The following is a 17,344-nucleotide window of genomic DNA, read 5'->3' as shown; positions in this document are numbered from 1 at the left end:
ATCCTTCATATAAAGAAAATCATTTGGTTTTCTGAAAAGGCATACTTGGTGTTCATCATTTTCTATGCTCAGCCAGTGACCCTGTGAACTCCCACCTGACACTGAATCAGCCTTTTTGCATTTATCCCTTTAACATTCTACATGGACTTTCCTTTGAAACTACTTATTCCTAAGAATCATAAATTTAGTTCATAGGGTATGTGTAATTTTCAGTACTTTTATGTGATTTTCATTCATAGTTTTCCTTTTATTATCAATGTGATTTCCATAGGTGAATATTATAAATAATTTCCATTTTTACTGAGTCTCAAAGAGGTTACTGAAAAGCAGAGATGACCTATTTAGTGTTTCACTTAAAAAAAATAAGCCTTTCTAAATGGTCAGTTGATTATAGATGGGAAAATGGAAAGAAGAGTGGTTTTTTGAAGGAAAGCTTATTAGTTTCATCAATCAAAATACAACCCGATGAAAATGGACTGAATGAGTGATGAAAAGAAACTTAGTTACCCTTTTAATACAACACTGAGGCTGAAATAGATTATTTATTAGTCTTTTAAGAACAGCCAGTTGTAGAGTCCTGTTGAGTTTGAAATCAACATGGTTGTCAGGGAGACACAGACAAAAACAAGCTGGTTTGTTGGATTTTGTGCTTAAGGAAATAAAGAGGGAAAGCTAGAGGGATAGATCGGGTGTTATTTGCATATATGTGATATGCCAAGAGAATATATCATGATGAGATAACGCATAGATGACACAAAAACAGATGGGGAAAGCGCTAGGGATGAACTTTCTCAGCTGGAAATTATTTGAAATAAATGCTGTAGCATTAAAACTGAAAATGAGACTAATCTATACTGGCTTTCCACCAATAAGGAGGATTTAGTTATTTCTGTAATAAAGTAAATGAGCATTTTATGGTAACTGAGCTGGAAATACAGACACATCCCACAGACTTTATCAAAAGTTTCTGAAAGAGATTTGACAACATATATGCAATCACAGGGTGAGATTTGAAAGGACAATAGTTCCAAACAAGAAACTTTTCAATGAATATTCAGAAAAAAATATAATTGCAGACAAGAAACAAATACTAGTCAAAGGGACGTGGTTATTACCGAAGAAACTCAATGTTCCGGAATATGAAGATTATGAAAGCCTCCATATTTCAGAAATATAAAGAAAAAAGGAAATAAGAGCAAAACGAAAACCAAGAATAAAATAGGAACATAAATCTCCAAAGCCTTTCTTATGATTATCTTTACCTAGAGAAATATTAGGTCTTGAAGGAAATGTTCAAGATAATTTAATCACACAATGAATGATTAAATGTACTGTTCGTAGGGGCTGCTATAGGTCAGGTATGGTTCTATCAGCCAGACAGACAAGGTACATTTCTCACTGGACCTCAAGTGCAGTATTTTCTTAAATAAGTTCCATGGAAAATAGTAATGTTCAGAATGTTAATGAATTACATATAAGAAAGACTGGCATCATTCAAAATTAATTCTTAAACAGATGAGAAGTTGTTCTTATTATTTTTAAATATATAGTAAATCTTTTGGGTATACATCTATCAATTTTAATACACATGTACTGCTGTGTCACCACCACTGCAGACAACATACTAAATTGGTTTAGCACCTCCATAAAACTTCCTTGTGCTACCCCAGTCCACCCCTGTGGTCTCCAGTCAGATCTGTTCTTACTACAGTTTCGTCTTTTTGAGACTGTCATGTAAATTTAATCACAGAGTCTATAAATTTCAGTTTATCTCATCTAGCATAATGGCAATAGTTCTTTTATTTTTTTCTAATTGTGGAATATCATTCCACCGTGTTAATGTACCACTGTGTATTTGTCCATTCACCCAGTGAAGACTGTTTGAGTTGATTCTGGTTTTTGGCAATTGTAAGTAAAGTTCCCATAAACATTTACATAAATTTTGTTGGCAGCAGTTCATTTCACTTGAGCTAAGACCTGAAAGTGGGATTATTTATAAGAAACAGGCCAAGTATTTCTCAGAGTGGTTGCATTATTTTGCATTCCTAGCAGAAGCCATAGGAAGGTCACAGTTTTATGACCATTCTAGCACTTGGTAATGTCAGTATCTTTTATTTTAGTCATTGTAATTATGACTAAATTATTTGACTGATTTGTGATATCTAGGAGTCTGTAATGTGCTAATGTGTATGGTTCGTTTCTTAGTGTATAATTCCTTTATTCCCTGGGTGTGTTTACCTGTTATACTCCACTGGGACTTCACCTTCTGTCAATTAAGAACAGGTCACAGATCGAGCAAAGAGACTTCAGGTGAGAAGAATAAGAAGCTTGAATCATAAGAGCTTAGGAAGAAGTACGAAGAAAGAAAGGGTATTCCTTTCCCACCTACTCCCTACTGGACTGGTGGCCTATTCTTGATATACATGTTTATAGAATGATTATAACATGAAGAAGTATGGGAAAAGCAATGTAAGACTAGAAACTAGACATCTTTTTTCTAAATATTATGTGAGAAAATTAGTTCCAAAATCTATCATATTAACATGCTCCAATTCTTATGGGAGAGGGTAAAAAAAAGGGTAATATGTTTATTATAAGTTAAACTGAAGAGTTATAAGCATATAGAGAACAAAGCAGACAACATGTGACCAACTGCAGGATAGAAAGTTCAAAATAAGCCATAACAAAATGAACACATTTTCCTCTTTTCTATAGTATCATAAGATACATATAGAAAGGGAACATATAAGATTACAAATTTCTGACTTCAGCCAAATACCTGACAAAATAACTAGAGATAATATTTAAGAAAGAAGTTGCAAATGTGTTCAGAGCTCAGTGTTGATTTTGTCCAAGAAAGCTGATTAAGGGATGGATAACAATCTTCAGAAAGTCTTCAGAGATTTTGCTAACATTGTTTCTTCATTAGGTGTGACTTAATTCTGAAGTGTATATTGTCAGGAGTTTAATAATCGACATAATACTAAATAATTGTGGTTCTTTTTTTTTTTTCTTTTTTCTTTTCTGATGCTCGATTTTCTATTCCCATTGTGGTTTGTTTTCTAGTGTGTGCGTTATCTGACTTGGAATTTCTCCAAAAGTACACATAAGAATGGACACAAAATCTGCAGTGAGTCTCAGGAGGAAGAATGTACTGCAGTTAACATTAGACTTAGACTGTCATAAGTAATGTCCCTCTACCTTTTGCCTCTCTCCATCCCCTGACCACACAATTAGGATTGTATGGCAGTCTGGGCTTGGCTGCGACATCAAGAGCCTTAAGTAAATGATCTTTTGTGTACATATGGACTCCTAAACTTTATTTAGTTTCCCACCTCCAGATGTCTTTGTATAATTAGTCTCATAACCTTACATTTGTGAACAATATGCCCCATTAACCAAATTTCCAAGACAGGTTTCTTATTAAGGCCAACACAAAATTGCATGTTCAATAAGTCAATTATATATGAAACTCAAATGCACCTGCAAATCTGAGGTCCCACAAAGGGACCCTCATTAAAAAGAAAGCTTTATTAAGTGTATAAGCTATAGACTCATTAATTTCAGATAAGTCATATAGTTATAAGGTCTAATTAAATATTCTAAAATATAAAGTCCAAAACCACTCTTTTGCTACTTTCTTAGTTTACTGTATTTTTATCCTTTCACAGGCTTTATAACATGTCGTTTTTATAAGATACTTTTTACTTTTTTTCATCTATAACATTAGTTTTATTTATATGACTGTATACAATTCTTAATATTAGAATTTAAAACTGAGTTCTGATATTTTGAATAAACACATAATTACAAAATTAATGAAATATCCATTTGCTCAGTGCTTTTCTCAGTATTAAAAACTTATGAAATACTTAGTTCTTATGTTTATTTAAAAACATTTGTATTATTTCATTATATCAATATATAAGCAGATGGACTGGTCCAGGTAGTGTTAAGATGAGGGAAGTTGCCATTTTTATAATTCCTTAAAAGAGACACCATTTCTCACCTCATTCCTAAACACTCAAGACTAGATTTCTTTACCAACTGAAGATATTATTATAAAAGACATACTTGGAAACACATATATTTTGCCTGGAGGAGGAAACATTTTGAAGACATCTTCCTATTAGTCAAACCATTAGTATTCCCTACCATATGGGCATGAACTACATTAACCCATTAACTATCCTTGATCTCAGGGAGTAGAGGCTGTTACTGTGCTGACATGATCTTTATTACCATAACATAGAGCACTGTTGAGTGGAGATGACCTCATGGAACTGCAGTGACTGATCCTAGACAAGGTTAGGCATGAGGTACTTGGAAAGAGGAGGGTCCAAGAAAGGTTGGAAATGACCAGAAAAACTATCTACCTTAACTTTTGTTCTAGGTCCTCTGGAAAAATCTGTTAGTATTCCTTGATTCTGCACATATACCTCCACAAATAGTTGCAAGTGTAATAAAATATCTGAGCCAATCCATTACCTTTGTTAAGGTAATAACAAAGAATAACTTCACAAAGTCAATGTAAAAGTCAGGATATTAATATATATATTATAATATATATAATATTCCTGTGATATAACTTTTCAAACCACATGCATTCATGTTTCTCCTTTAGATATAATTCTCATTATGATTGAGTTACAAAGATTGAGGGTCCTAATTTTAAGAGTGCCACCCTTCTCCTGATATCATAGGCATCTTCAACTTACAATTTTCCCAAACTGATTATTTATATCTGTTTAATGACTATGAAATAATTAACTGATTCAAAATGAACTCAAAATCAACAATACTTTCAATCCTTTGAAAAGTATATTCAGGCAAGGTGTGGTGCCTCATGTCTGTGATACTAGCACTCTGGGAGGCTGAAGTCGATGGACGGCCTGAGTTTGAGACCAGCCTAAGCAAAAGAGACACCCCCCTCTTTACTAAAAATAGAAAAATTAGCTAGGCATGGTGGCACAGGCCTGTAGCTCTTACTCCTCGGGAGACTGAGGCCAGACAATTGCGTGAGCCCAAGAATTTATGATGACTGCGAGCTATGACACCAGGGCACACTACCTAGGGTGACCAAGTGAGACTCTGTATTAAAAAAAAAGAGAGAATTATAAAACCCTGAAAAAAGAATTTGCAGAAGATAATAAATGGAAGAACATACCATGCTCTTGGCTGGGAAGAATCAACATTGTCAAAATGTCTATTCTACCCAAAGCAAAGCAATCTACAGATTCAATGCAGTCCCCCGCCCCCCAAACAGCCATATTATATTTTGAAGAACTGGAAAAAACTGTACTTTGTTGTATATGGAACCAGAAAAAAAAACATATAGGTAAGGCTATTCTTAGCAATAAAAACAAAGTTGGAGGTATCACCCTACCAGACTTCAGGCTGTAAGTCCACAGTAATCAAAACAGCATGGTATTGGCACAAAAATTGAGACATAGACATATGGAATGGAATAGAAAACCAAGAGATGAACCCAGTCTAAACTTGTCATCTGATCTTTGATAAACCCAACAAAAGCATACAGTGGAGGAAATAATTCCTATGCAACAAATGGTGCTAGGAGAACTGGATAACCACACATAAAAGACCGAAACTTGACCCATACTTTCACCCCTTACAAAAATTGACCCAAGATGGACGAAAGACTTAAATCTAAGACACAAAATAAAAATCTTAGAAGAATGTGTGGGAATACTCTTGCTGATGTTGGATTGGGGAAAGATTTTTTAACAGACTTCAGGGGCCATCTCAACAACAAAATTAACAAATGGGACTTAATTAGGTGAAAAGTTTCTGCACAGCTAAGGACACAACAAGTAAAGCAAAAAGACAACCTTCAGAACGGGAAAAGATATTTGCAGGGTATCAATCTGACAAAGGTTTGATAACTAGAATCTACAGAGAACTCAAATTAACCAACAGAACAAGAGAGTAAAAGATCCCATCTACCTCTGGGCAAGAGATAGGAACAGAACCTTCTCTAAAGAAGACAGATGAATGGCTAACATGAAAAAATGCTCATCATCCCTGATCATCAGAGAAATGCGAATCAAAACCACTCTGAGACATCACCAAACCCCAGTGAGAATGGCCCACATTACAAAGTCTCAAAGCTGCAAGTGCTGGCGTGGATGTGGAGAGAAGGGAACACTTTTACACTGCTGGTGGGACTGCAAACTAATACAACCTTTCTGGAAGGAAGTATGGAGAATCCTCAAAGAACTCAAATCAGACCTCCCATTTGATCCTGCAATCCCACTGCTAGGCATTTATCTGGAAGAACAAAAATTCTCTTATCATAAAGACATTTTTATTAGACTGTTTATTGCAGCTCAATTTACAATCACCAAAATGTGGAACAGCCTAAATGTCCACCAACGCAGGAACGGATTAACAAGCTGTGGTACATGTATACCACGTGGTATATGTATACCTGCCATTAAAAAAGATGGCGACTTCACACCTTTTGTATTAACCTGGATGGAAGTGGAACACATTCTTCTTAGTCAAGCATCACAAGAATGGAGAGGCAAGAATCCTATGTACTCAATTCTAATATGAAGACAATAGATGATCAAATACAAGTTGGGAGTAGGGAAATGATGGATTCAAGAGAGGAGAAGTGGGTATGGCATACATCTCGGGGGCGGGACACAATTACAAGTTCACCTAACAAGTTCACTCAGTGTAACCTAATCCTTTGTACCCTCAGTGAATCTCAAACAATAATAAAAAAAAATGCATGTGCAATATTAATCCAAAGAGTTTTGTTGATCTTTTCTCCAAGATTTACTCAGGTCATTTTATAGAAAATGTTCATTTTTTTTATTAAGACATCCCAAGCCATTAAAACATTTTCTAAAAAAATGAGCCAATCAGAAAACACATAAATTCAGTATGTGAGAATAATCAGTAACCGTCTACTTTTTATATATCCTACACCATCTGCAGTCAATTAAGTGATTCCCAGGTGTTCACAGTAATTGCTTTAACACAAGATTACATGTCACTTTAGGGTTCTTTAAATATTTATTATAAAACTCTCATCTACATTTTTCTCCATTCATTTAGGAAGAAAACATACTTGTGCTTAGTACTAACAAAAATAAGCTGATTGTACTTCCACTATTTTTGTGGATTGAATTTTACCTACTTTTTTTTTTATAAGCCTAAACTCAACGCTGTCTTAGTTTTGCTTATTTATCTTCTCCCTTTTATATTTTAGTGCAGAAGTCCCTACCCACCCTGTAGGGCTGAGACGCCAAAAATCACAACAGATGTCATTTTTTCGGGACTAGTAAATATTGGGGAATATAACGGACCAGAAGATTCGCCAGCTAATTTCCTTCCCTACAGGTAAAAAGTAGTTTTTCATTTTAACACTTGGAACAGGAAAGAACCCTGGAGACACTCTCGTAAGATGCATTTATTTCGTATAAAGGGAAAGTAAAGCCTAGAAGTTTGGTTAAGTGCATAGAGTTATTTATATGCAGATCTAATAAAAATTGCAATCACTAACTTGTACATAATATGTGCTCCTGTACTCCAGGAAGTGGCCTTTCATATATATGAAGTTTATTTAATTTTTCACATCTATTACAGGAGGTGGATATTTAGATTATACCCCACAGAACCTCAGAAAAGATGTCCAGAGTAACTTATATAAGAGCACATAGCCGAGAAATAGCAGATATGGAATTTAGCTGGCTCCAGAATCCATGTTACTAATTGTTAAATTGTATGTCTTTCCTAAAACTAGTTTCAGAGGAAATCTTAATTTCCAGGTAAAGCATTCTCTACAACATTGTGATGCATTGTGTAGATCATATGATTTTCCTGATTACCTTGTGAACCAAATTCCATATATTCCTACAGGTTGTAATAATTTTCATTAACCTTATCTTCTGAATTTTCATGGTTTTGTATAAAATCTCTTAATGAGTCATAATCAAGTGCCTCTTTAGTAAGCATTTCTTGTGTCTGATATTATGGAATTTTAGGCTAATTTAAATTTTTGGAACATTAAAGAACTTTCTACCAGTGGAAAAAATTAAAGTAATGTAGTTTCCCTTAAAATTATTTTAGTCACTGCTTACATTACTGAGGTTTTCTTTTGTCATCATAGGGGAATGGAAAATACTTTCAAAAAACTTCCAGACTCAAATTATCGTCTAGCACGTTGCATAAAATAAAAGGCTGATGTTTTAATCAAATCCTATGTGTGGACTCAAAGTTTTCTAAGCTGTTATAACTTTGCTACCCAGCACTTTCTTGGCCCCATTTCTGTGGATAAGTGTGTGTGTGTGTGTGTGTGTGTGTGTGTAAGACAGACTTGGATGTTGAAGGATGTATTGAGGTGGGCAGAGGAGACCCCAGTTAAGTCCTAGGGTCTTGAATTTTTACTAAATAATATCATTTATATCATCAGTTCATGCTATTTCTGAGATGAAAATATCCAGCCACAATCACTGATGTTTGAGGATCTCACCTCAATAGACCAGTACAAACACAGGTCAAAGCATATGTCATTTAATGAATATTTAGAAGACACACATATGCTCTTGAGAGTATGTCTAGATCTTTATTCCTGAACTCAACCTTCCATATTTCTTAGTCCCCACTCATAATTATTTTATAACACTGCAGAAGTCTGTTGTCATGCATTCAGCTTTCTTTAAAACATTTTGGCACAAATATTGTTTGGCTCAGTGCTTCTTTCTTTTTGAGATGGGGTCTTGCTCTGTCATCTAGGCTGGAGTGCAGTGGCATGACCATCACTCACTGTCATCTCAAACCCCTGGGCTCACACAGTCTTCCTACCTGAGCCTCTCAAGTAGTTGGGATTACAGATGACAGAGTCTTACTATTTTTCCCGGGTTAGTCCTGAATTACTGACCTCAAGAAATCCTCCTACCTCAGCCTCCCAAAGTGCTGGGTTTACAGGTGTGAGCCACTGTGTCTAGCCTCGGGTGTTTCTTTTGATAATAGAGTTATTAAAAATACTACCTACTATAGAATTCAGATTTCTTTCTAATGAACAGTATGTATATTTTGTTCACCATACGTGAAAAGAACACTTTTGTTTCTCCCAAGATCACATGTTCTCCTAAAGTAGAGTGAGATCCTATCATTGGTTGTATTTCCATTAACATCTTTATTGCTGCAACAAAATATTGAGCAATAATAATAATGCAAAAAAAAGTAACCATAACCAATTTTTAAACACAGGAAGTTTGGAAAACCATAAACCCAATTTTAAAAACTTTGTATGAAGGCACGTTTATTCAGTACAGTGATCTTCTGGACAGTCTATTTTTTGAGACTTAAATAAGTTAACTGATGACTCCATCCTGAATCTCACAGTCAAAGCATTCTATAATGGACATACTCATATTTAGCAACGTGAATGGTACTTTCTTTGCATTATTATTTCGATGCAGCAATCGTCTGATTTCTTTTCTGAATATATTTATCTTCGTTCATTCTTTACGAGGTTTTTGTTTCTAGTCCTTATCTTAAACATTGTTATTGTTATGAAATTTTAAGCCTTTTTGATTTTGTGAAGGCAAAAAGTGGAAACCAAACACACGTATATGTAAAAAAAAAGAATTCTGAATATGTGAACACACAAAAAATGGGTCATGTCATGATATGTACAGAATTGTTCATGTTTATTGACTCAAAAATATAAGAAGCCAAATCAAAGGAAAAGATGAAAAGACTGCTTATGATATTCTAAGGTCTAATTTTCCTGATTGAACAAATTTCTTATCATAATTTTTTGAGAAGTTTGACTTTGAGGTGTGGAGGTGATTGACAGGCTCTGGAAAGGGCCAGGACCAATCCTGAGCCTCTCTTTTGGCACTTTTGATGGTTACTGTTGCTACTCCTTGACATGGGGGCATCTCCCTGGGCACAGAGGGGAAGCACGCAGACCTCTGAAGGAATCAGAGCCAAGTCCGCTGCAGAAACTGTATCAGTTTTCACTGTTGGGAAGTTTTTAATCATTAAAGTGTGAAACAGGATAAGGAAAACTAATACGGAATATAAATGTCACTTAGTTTAATTGCTTGCAAAAGACATTTTGTTTACTATATAGTGAGGCTTATTAAGGCAGTCACCCCGCTAAGCATTCAAGAATTACTAAAGAAAAACACAAAAGAAGGGATTAAAGATTCTAACTAGGTTATACATAATGATAAAGGTTTTATATAATTTGGTGGTGTCCCTGATTTTTGAGAAATGGAAGTGAGACTATCAAAGATGAAGAAATGATTCTGACAGTAATAGCCAACAGTTTCTGGTTCATTCATTCACTATTCATTCTTCCAAATTTGTTGACATTCACGGTGAACTATGAGAGATTATTTGAAGCATAAATTTGTCGTTTTAAGCACATACTAAATCTAAGCTTTTGGAACAATGACATTTCTGGTTTTTAAGACCCAACGAACTCTAACTTGTTCTGAGATAATAATATGATGTTGCATTAGAGAACTTCTTAGGATGTCTGGGACACAGAGCTACAAAAGTGGCCTTACTGGGTTTCTCAGAGGTCACGGTCTGGGACTGAAATGTAAACTGAAGGAGGCCACCTAAATACAAAAATAAAAATACAACTAGCTCTATCCATAAACATTATTCTTTTTCCAACCTCTCAGGTTATCCTTTTTAATTCTTATCTTCCACCTACAGGCTGATGGCAAAAGGCAGAGAGAAGGAAAAAAAGCACATTAGTGTAGTTAATTTTAGCCACTGCTGTAGCATCTCAAAAATAAAAGATAATCTGTTAATGTAAGAAAATGCAATCTATACTTTAATACCTTAGCTAAGTTGGCTAAGATTTATTAAAGAGTAATAGTTTTGCCGAAATCAATTTATATTTTTAAGTTGCTCATAAAAGTAGATGAACTGTATTCTATCTATTAAAGATCAATGTAATGGTATTGGTAAATAAAGATAATTAATTCTGCTCATGATACTGTGGAAAAGATCATTACATGTTTAGCGAATCCAATTACTACAGCATTAATTACTATTAATACTATTGTAAATAAAGTCTATGTCAAAACTACATGACAGCATTTTATTTGCACTACCCTGATGAAGTGATTTTTATCCTAACTACCACATATTACAGCAGTTTCCTAAGAGAATAAGGTAAGCTTCCCAAAGATGGTGCATAATTCACACCTTGTACTCACGTTATTGTATAGAAAATCATGAAAAATATCGTCATGCCATGCGCACATATGAATATGTAACAAGCTGTAAAATCACATATTATTTTGTCCCCCTTTTTTAAAAAAGGAATATTCTGCTAGGAAAAACAGAATATTATAGATTGAATAATAGAAATTTTTGACCTGGAGAATGAATGACCCTGAGACTTGTTTAAGAAAGTTCTTGCTCTTTCTTCGAGGAGTCTGACCTCTTGGGATGCTGTACTTTCTTTAACCACTTTTCAATAACAATCTTATTCCTCTCTTTCAGCTTTATTCTCAGAAGAAAAATTTGGAGGAAGAAATCTTGAGTTCATTAATATCCTCCAATGTTATGTAGGTCATGAAACTTAGAATGTGAGACTTAGTGGGGAGGAAATTCTGATATTATCTGGTCAAAGTGAACAGAAATCCTAGAATTTCTAAAATTTACAAAATTATCTGTTGAATTGATTTTTTAAAATTATTTATTTATTTATGTATTTTTTTTCTTTTGTAGTTTTTGGCTGGGGCTGGGTTTGAACCTGCCAACTCCGGCATATGGGGCCGGCACCCTACTCCTTTGAGCCACAGGTGCAGCCCTGTTGAATTGATTTTTTAACCAAAAATCTAAAAACTCTAGATTTTTATTAAGTCATATATACATAGATCATGAATACATTTATGCATTTGTGGGATTCAATGTGTTGATTATCTGTACAAATTGGAGTGCTTACATCCTACTAATCAGCATCTTTCACCACATTTACTTAATCACAGTGTCAAGACATTGGTGTTCAATACTTGATAGATTTGATTTGTACCCTTCCAAACGTTTTAATTATACGTGGGCTAGAATATATGTAAATTTTTTTTGCATTTATTGGATTAGAAATAATTTAGCTTCATAATCTTCAAATACATGTGGATTACAATTAATACACGGGTCTTCTGAGTCCCTGAACTATATGTATTCGTGCAAGTTTAGCTAGTAGGACGGTTAAGTTCATGAAGAAAAAGGCAGATACAAGGGAAATGAATATTTTCTATTGAGGAAAAATGGTAAACATATATAATGAGAACAAAATCTAGAAAAATATTCAAATTTTTAGCTTGCTTCATTAGTAGAACTGACTATAGTTTTGCCACAGTAATCAATAGGTTCTATTGGCAGTCAATAGAATTGTTTCTCTATCTTTTAAATATTGCAAAATGGTATCATGACTATGGTATAATCAAGGTCATGCCCCTAAGATAACTAATTATGCTCATGATATTGTGGTAAAGAGAAAATGAAAATGAAAAAAAATATTTAACAACGAAAATAAAAATAAAAGAAATAGGAATAGAGGGTTCAAGATTCCTTTTTGTCAATAAGATTAAAGCTATAGTCTTTCAAAATGAGGGCTGATTGTTTACCTTGGTTAAATTCATTACATTATGACTTCAGATTCTACACAGAAGTAAATTTATCCTCATATCAAACGTTTCCACGTATCAGATACATTTTCTGTAAAACTTTTTGTAGCGCATTTCTGCAAAATTACAATTCATCAGGTGCACTTCCCTACCACAGAGCTACACTGCATGGAAAATTTCAATATCACTTATTGATACCAGTAACCACAATCACCATCAAAACAATTGTAGATTCAATGTGTAATTGCCTCTCATTTTCGGACATTCAAATAACGCAAGTTCTTCGAGAAATACTCAATATAAATTTCATTATACCAATGTTAGAGAATTGAAAACAGAGTCTCTAGGAGATAAAGTATTTTGTTGGCATCCAGTGAATTGCTACGTTGCCCCACTTAGTTTGACTGCAAATGTGAGCACCTTCTCTTCCTATCTCCATCCTCACCTTCGTTTGCTCTATGCTCGTTAAAAAATACTTGGTGAAAAGATAAAAGTCATCAACACACCCAGAAGACCAGGATACTAAACAGTTTTTAAGTCTTATTGGAATAAATTCATATCCATGCACAGAATAAGCTTCCCTATCACACATCTCGTCATCTGCTGCATTTAGAACAATGCTTAACTTTTCTCTCCAACTCCCTCTTCTTCTTCTCCCTCTTTTTCCTTATCTGAGAAATATTAAAACTACAATTAAATCAAGTTTAGAAGAGGGAATGAAAATGCCGCACCATACATTCTTTATATTCCTTGCAGGAAAGCACGCAGCGAAATGCAAACAATATTCGATTACAGCCCCATATAATCAAATAGGCAGGAATTTCAGAGCTATTGCATTTGACAGTGGGCATTGGCATAGAGGCTTTTTGTGCTTAATTTTGACATTTTGAATTTTTCACTCAGCTTTCTTTCTATATTAAGCAGCGAAGGTGAAAGAAATTTCTATTTAGCTCCAGAGTTCTCAACTTGGAGAAAGTTACGATGTGCAAAAACTGTCCAGCTAAGGCCATTTCTGGAGACCTGTTTCTTAGTGCCAACATCACAGGAGTGAAGTGGCATGAACATTTAAGGTGAGGGCGTGATGCTTCTGAATCAGCTGTGTCCACAGACATTTTTCTTTTATTTAATGTTTAATCAATTTGCTGCTTATGGTTCTCCTTTATGATTGATATTTATCATAAAATGCTATCCCGTTATAGCAACGAGTACGCAGGTATAGACAAACTTTTATGATTTAAATAATATAGAAAATAAAACTGAATTTTTATAAATAAAATGATGCAATTATACTTTTAGAAGATATATGCATAGCTATATGCATGTATGTTTCCCCTCTGGCAGCATTAACACAAAAAAAATAGCAAAAATATTTCATATACCCACACGTTGCCTAGGATCAAAATTCATTCATGGTTATAAATTTTACATTTCAAATTTGATATTAGAAATATTGGAAACATACATGCACATTTATATGATGCTTAATTTCTCCTTAAGATTAAGTCCTTAAAATGTAATTTACATTACTCTCTTTTCCCCCTTTCTCCTCCTCTAGATATACATATAAGGATATATCATGTGTTAGATAATTTCCCCACAGAACCAATACAGTTCTAAAAATATTTAGCTTCTACACACAAATCAAAACTGTGCATAATTTAACAGTTACAAATCACTTTGTCTTATAAAAGTTAAGTAAAATTCTTTGTAATTGGCTACAACATCCATCTATAAAGTATTTGTTATTAGAAAACTACCAATACTTTATCATTACCGTATAAGTCCTAAAGCCGATAAGCCTGAAAATATTGTTAATTGCAACAACAAATTTGTAAGTAACTAATACGTGCATTGATTATACTCGATTTGTAAAATTTCTATTTATACTAAAAGCAGATAATATTTGATAATTAATTTTCTTAGAAAGTACAACTAAGTCCTCATGAGGTCATATAAACATATGTCACCTCACATGTTTGTTTAATTATTACACTTTAACGTACTATACTTTAACATATGCTATGGGAAGAGCCATTAGGAAAATACCACATTTCATGATTCAAGAGTAATGACCAGCAAATTCAGTCTATGATAATACAATGATAAGAGCATTAACTACCAAATACAGAAAAACATAACTAGCTTTATGTGCAAGATTACTGGGGTGTCATGAGATGTCTACTTATCAGGTAAGAGACACACTTTTATTTCCCCAATTAAAATAAGCACAGAGTTTTCAAGTAGTAATAAGGTCTGAGTATGCGTCCCCCCGAAACACTCACCTACGGTCAGCTGTCCAGTTAACTGTCCCCTGTGATTTCTTGCATTCACTGTCACATTCCTGTCAGACTGTAAGACCAGAGGACTGTCCTGGGAAGCATGTATAAAATAAATAAATCAAATCGTAAATAGAAACGTACTGAAACTTATATAAAATTATACTGCATTTGTTTGGATATTATCACAACTAAATTTTTTGCTTCGTATCAGTCAGTTATTTTAACATCCTAAACTTTGGCTAACGATAAAAAAACCATAGGAGCCTCATAGTAATTACTTGACAGGAAAGAAAGATTTTCTTAAGGGGAATTCACTATTACTTGCAAACCTTTCCAATTCTACTGATTTTTGCTAGCATGTCTCAACTAAGATTTTATTGTTTAAAGCAATTTCCCATGTTTGAGGGAAATTACAAAAACACAATTATTTTTGTAAAGTGAGCCACAGTTGTGCAAAAGCTACTAACATTAATTTCATTGTCTCTCATCACAACTTTTTTTTTAAACCTCAAATCAAAAGTTTTATTACTGCAGCTTTAAAAAGTCTAATCCTTTTTCCAAGGTGTAACTATGCTTCAGACTTTATCTCTGAAGCTATATTAAGTGTTTTGAATTAATTCTATCATTTATTTCTAGTGGTATGTCCAAATCCAGGTTGAAGTATAGTTTCCGGATTAAGGACTGCGTAAACAGCTATGTTATACCCAATAATAATACTGCTATCTCTGATAACGCCACAAAGGGAATGGTTCATGGAAGAACACAGCACAAACACACACACACGCGCGCGCACAAGATTGTTTTCAATGTTGGCAAAATTCAACTTGAGCATTTAGAAGAGGAGCCTTCAACTAAACAGAATAAATTTGAAAGACAGAAATAGCAAAAGCTTATAAAACACCTCGCAGTACCAGGAATTGTAGGGAAAAAAAAAAAAGTATGGATGGAATTTGTATTTACATTGTTTCAATATTTGTACTCCATAAAATATATAATTATTGTTTAGGCTTTTAAAATCTGGTGAGACTGTATGTTTTCATTTGAGTTAGTAGACATAGTAACCCTGTATTTCTGTGAACATTCTCATAGTAAAACATAAATTATGCACGCATAATTTATGGATTATGGAAGTATATTAGACATACAATGTAAGGGCTGTTTAAGTATAAAAATTATTGCTCTGTTGAATCTGTAAGATAAAATACAAGTAAGTCAGAAAAGGTAATATGCATTTCATTTGATTTAATAAAGTAACAGATCTGGTAGAATTGAAAATTCAACCATTAGGCATCTTTGTTTAAAATACAGGAATGTACTTTAACCACAGGGATCCTGGTGAATTTCTGTCCTTAGTGCTTCTCTTTCCTTTCACATTATTCCCTAAATTTTCTCTCAGAATTAAGTTTTATATCTAAATTAAAATTTTACTGTGACAGGTCAGGTGCAGGGGAAAATGCCTAAAATCCTAGCACCCTGGGAGGCCAAGGCAGGAGGATTACTTGAGACCAGGAGTTCAAGACCAGCCTGAGCAAGAGGGGGACTCATCTTTACTAAAAATAGAAAAATTAGCCTGGCACTGTGGTGAGCACCTGTGGTCTCAGCTACTCAAGGCACTGAAGCAGGAGGATCTCTTGAACCCATGGAATTGGAGATTGCTGTGAGCTAAGCTGACACCATGGCTCTCTAGCTCAGGCAACAGAGACTCTGTCCCAAGTTAATAAAAAGAAAATTACTATGACAGCAATAGCAATTCTTTTACATATATAAACTATAAACAAGTCAAGATCTGAAGTTAAAAGCAATTATCTACACCACAGATAATAGTTGAACTCTATTTTCTTTCTCCTGGGGGTCATTTAATTCCAGTGGCCATAAATATATTATTAAGTTATACGGACTTGGTAAAATGTGATCATATAAACTGAACCAAAACCCAGTACCAATGGTAAACAGAATGAAATACTTCTAAAAAATATCATTTTATTTGGCAAATTACAGAATCACGTCTTCATTGGACACAAGTGCACTGCTAACTTTTGGTATTAGAACCATTGCTTATGCAAATTAGGCCTGATACGTGGCACCCTATCCACTCAGTTCTAATTAAAATACAAATGTATAATAAAAATGGATACGATGAAAAATGGTGCAAACTCTTTCAGTCCTCTAAGAGACCCAGAATCCTAAGAAATTTAAGTCTGATACTGCACATATTTTTAGGTGAGAATATGTGTAAAGACACTACCTATTACTACAAAGATTGACATTTAAGAAAAGTGTTCACTAAATAAAAAAAGGAACAATTATTAGGTTTTATGTCTTCTTTCTTGTATTTGTTTCTCCAAAGGTCTACAGATGAGTAAATAATGGACACTAATACTTTATTACTTTCCCTTCTCTTCTTTCCATTCTTTTTTTTTTTTTTTTTTT

General features: G+C 34.0%; 1 protein-coding gene across 3 annotated transcripts in view; it reads right to left on the bottom strand.

Moving 5' to 3' along the window:
• The window catches only part of SGCZ (sarcoglycan zeta), a 298,348-nt gene that overhangs the window by 74,610 nt on the left and 206,394 nt on the right, over window positions 1-17,344 (bottom strand). For all 3 annotated transcript variants that reach the window (XM_003797658.1, XM_012810023.1, XM_023517806.1), the window contains one exon: window positions 14,918-15,005. In XM_003797658.1, coding sequence (XP_003797706.1) covers window positions 14,918-15,005 — 88 coding nt within the window. The remainder of the gene's footprint in view (window positions 1-14,917; window positions 15,006-17,344) is intronic.

This window comes from Otolemur garnettii, unplaced genomic scaffold (assembly GCF_000181295.1).
Source record: "Otolemur garnettii isolate 467f Iridium unplaced genomic scaffold, OtoGar3 scaffold00121, whole genome shotgun sequence".
In the NCBI taxonomy this organism is placed as follows: Eukaryota; Metazoa; Chordata; class Mammalia; order Primates; family Galagidae; genus Otolemur; species Otolemur garnettii.
Note: the sequence above shows the minus strand (reverse complement) of the source record. Positions and strands in the feature narration are given on the sequence as shown.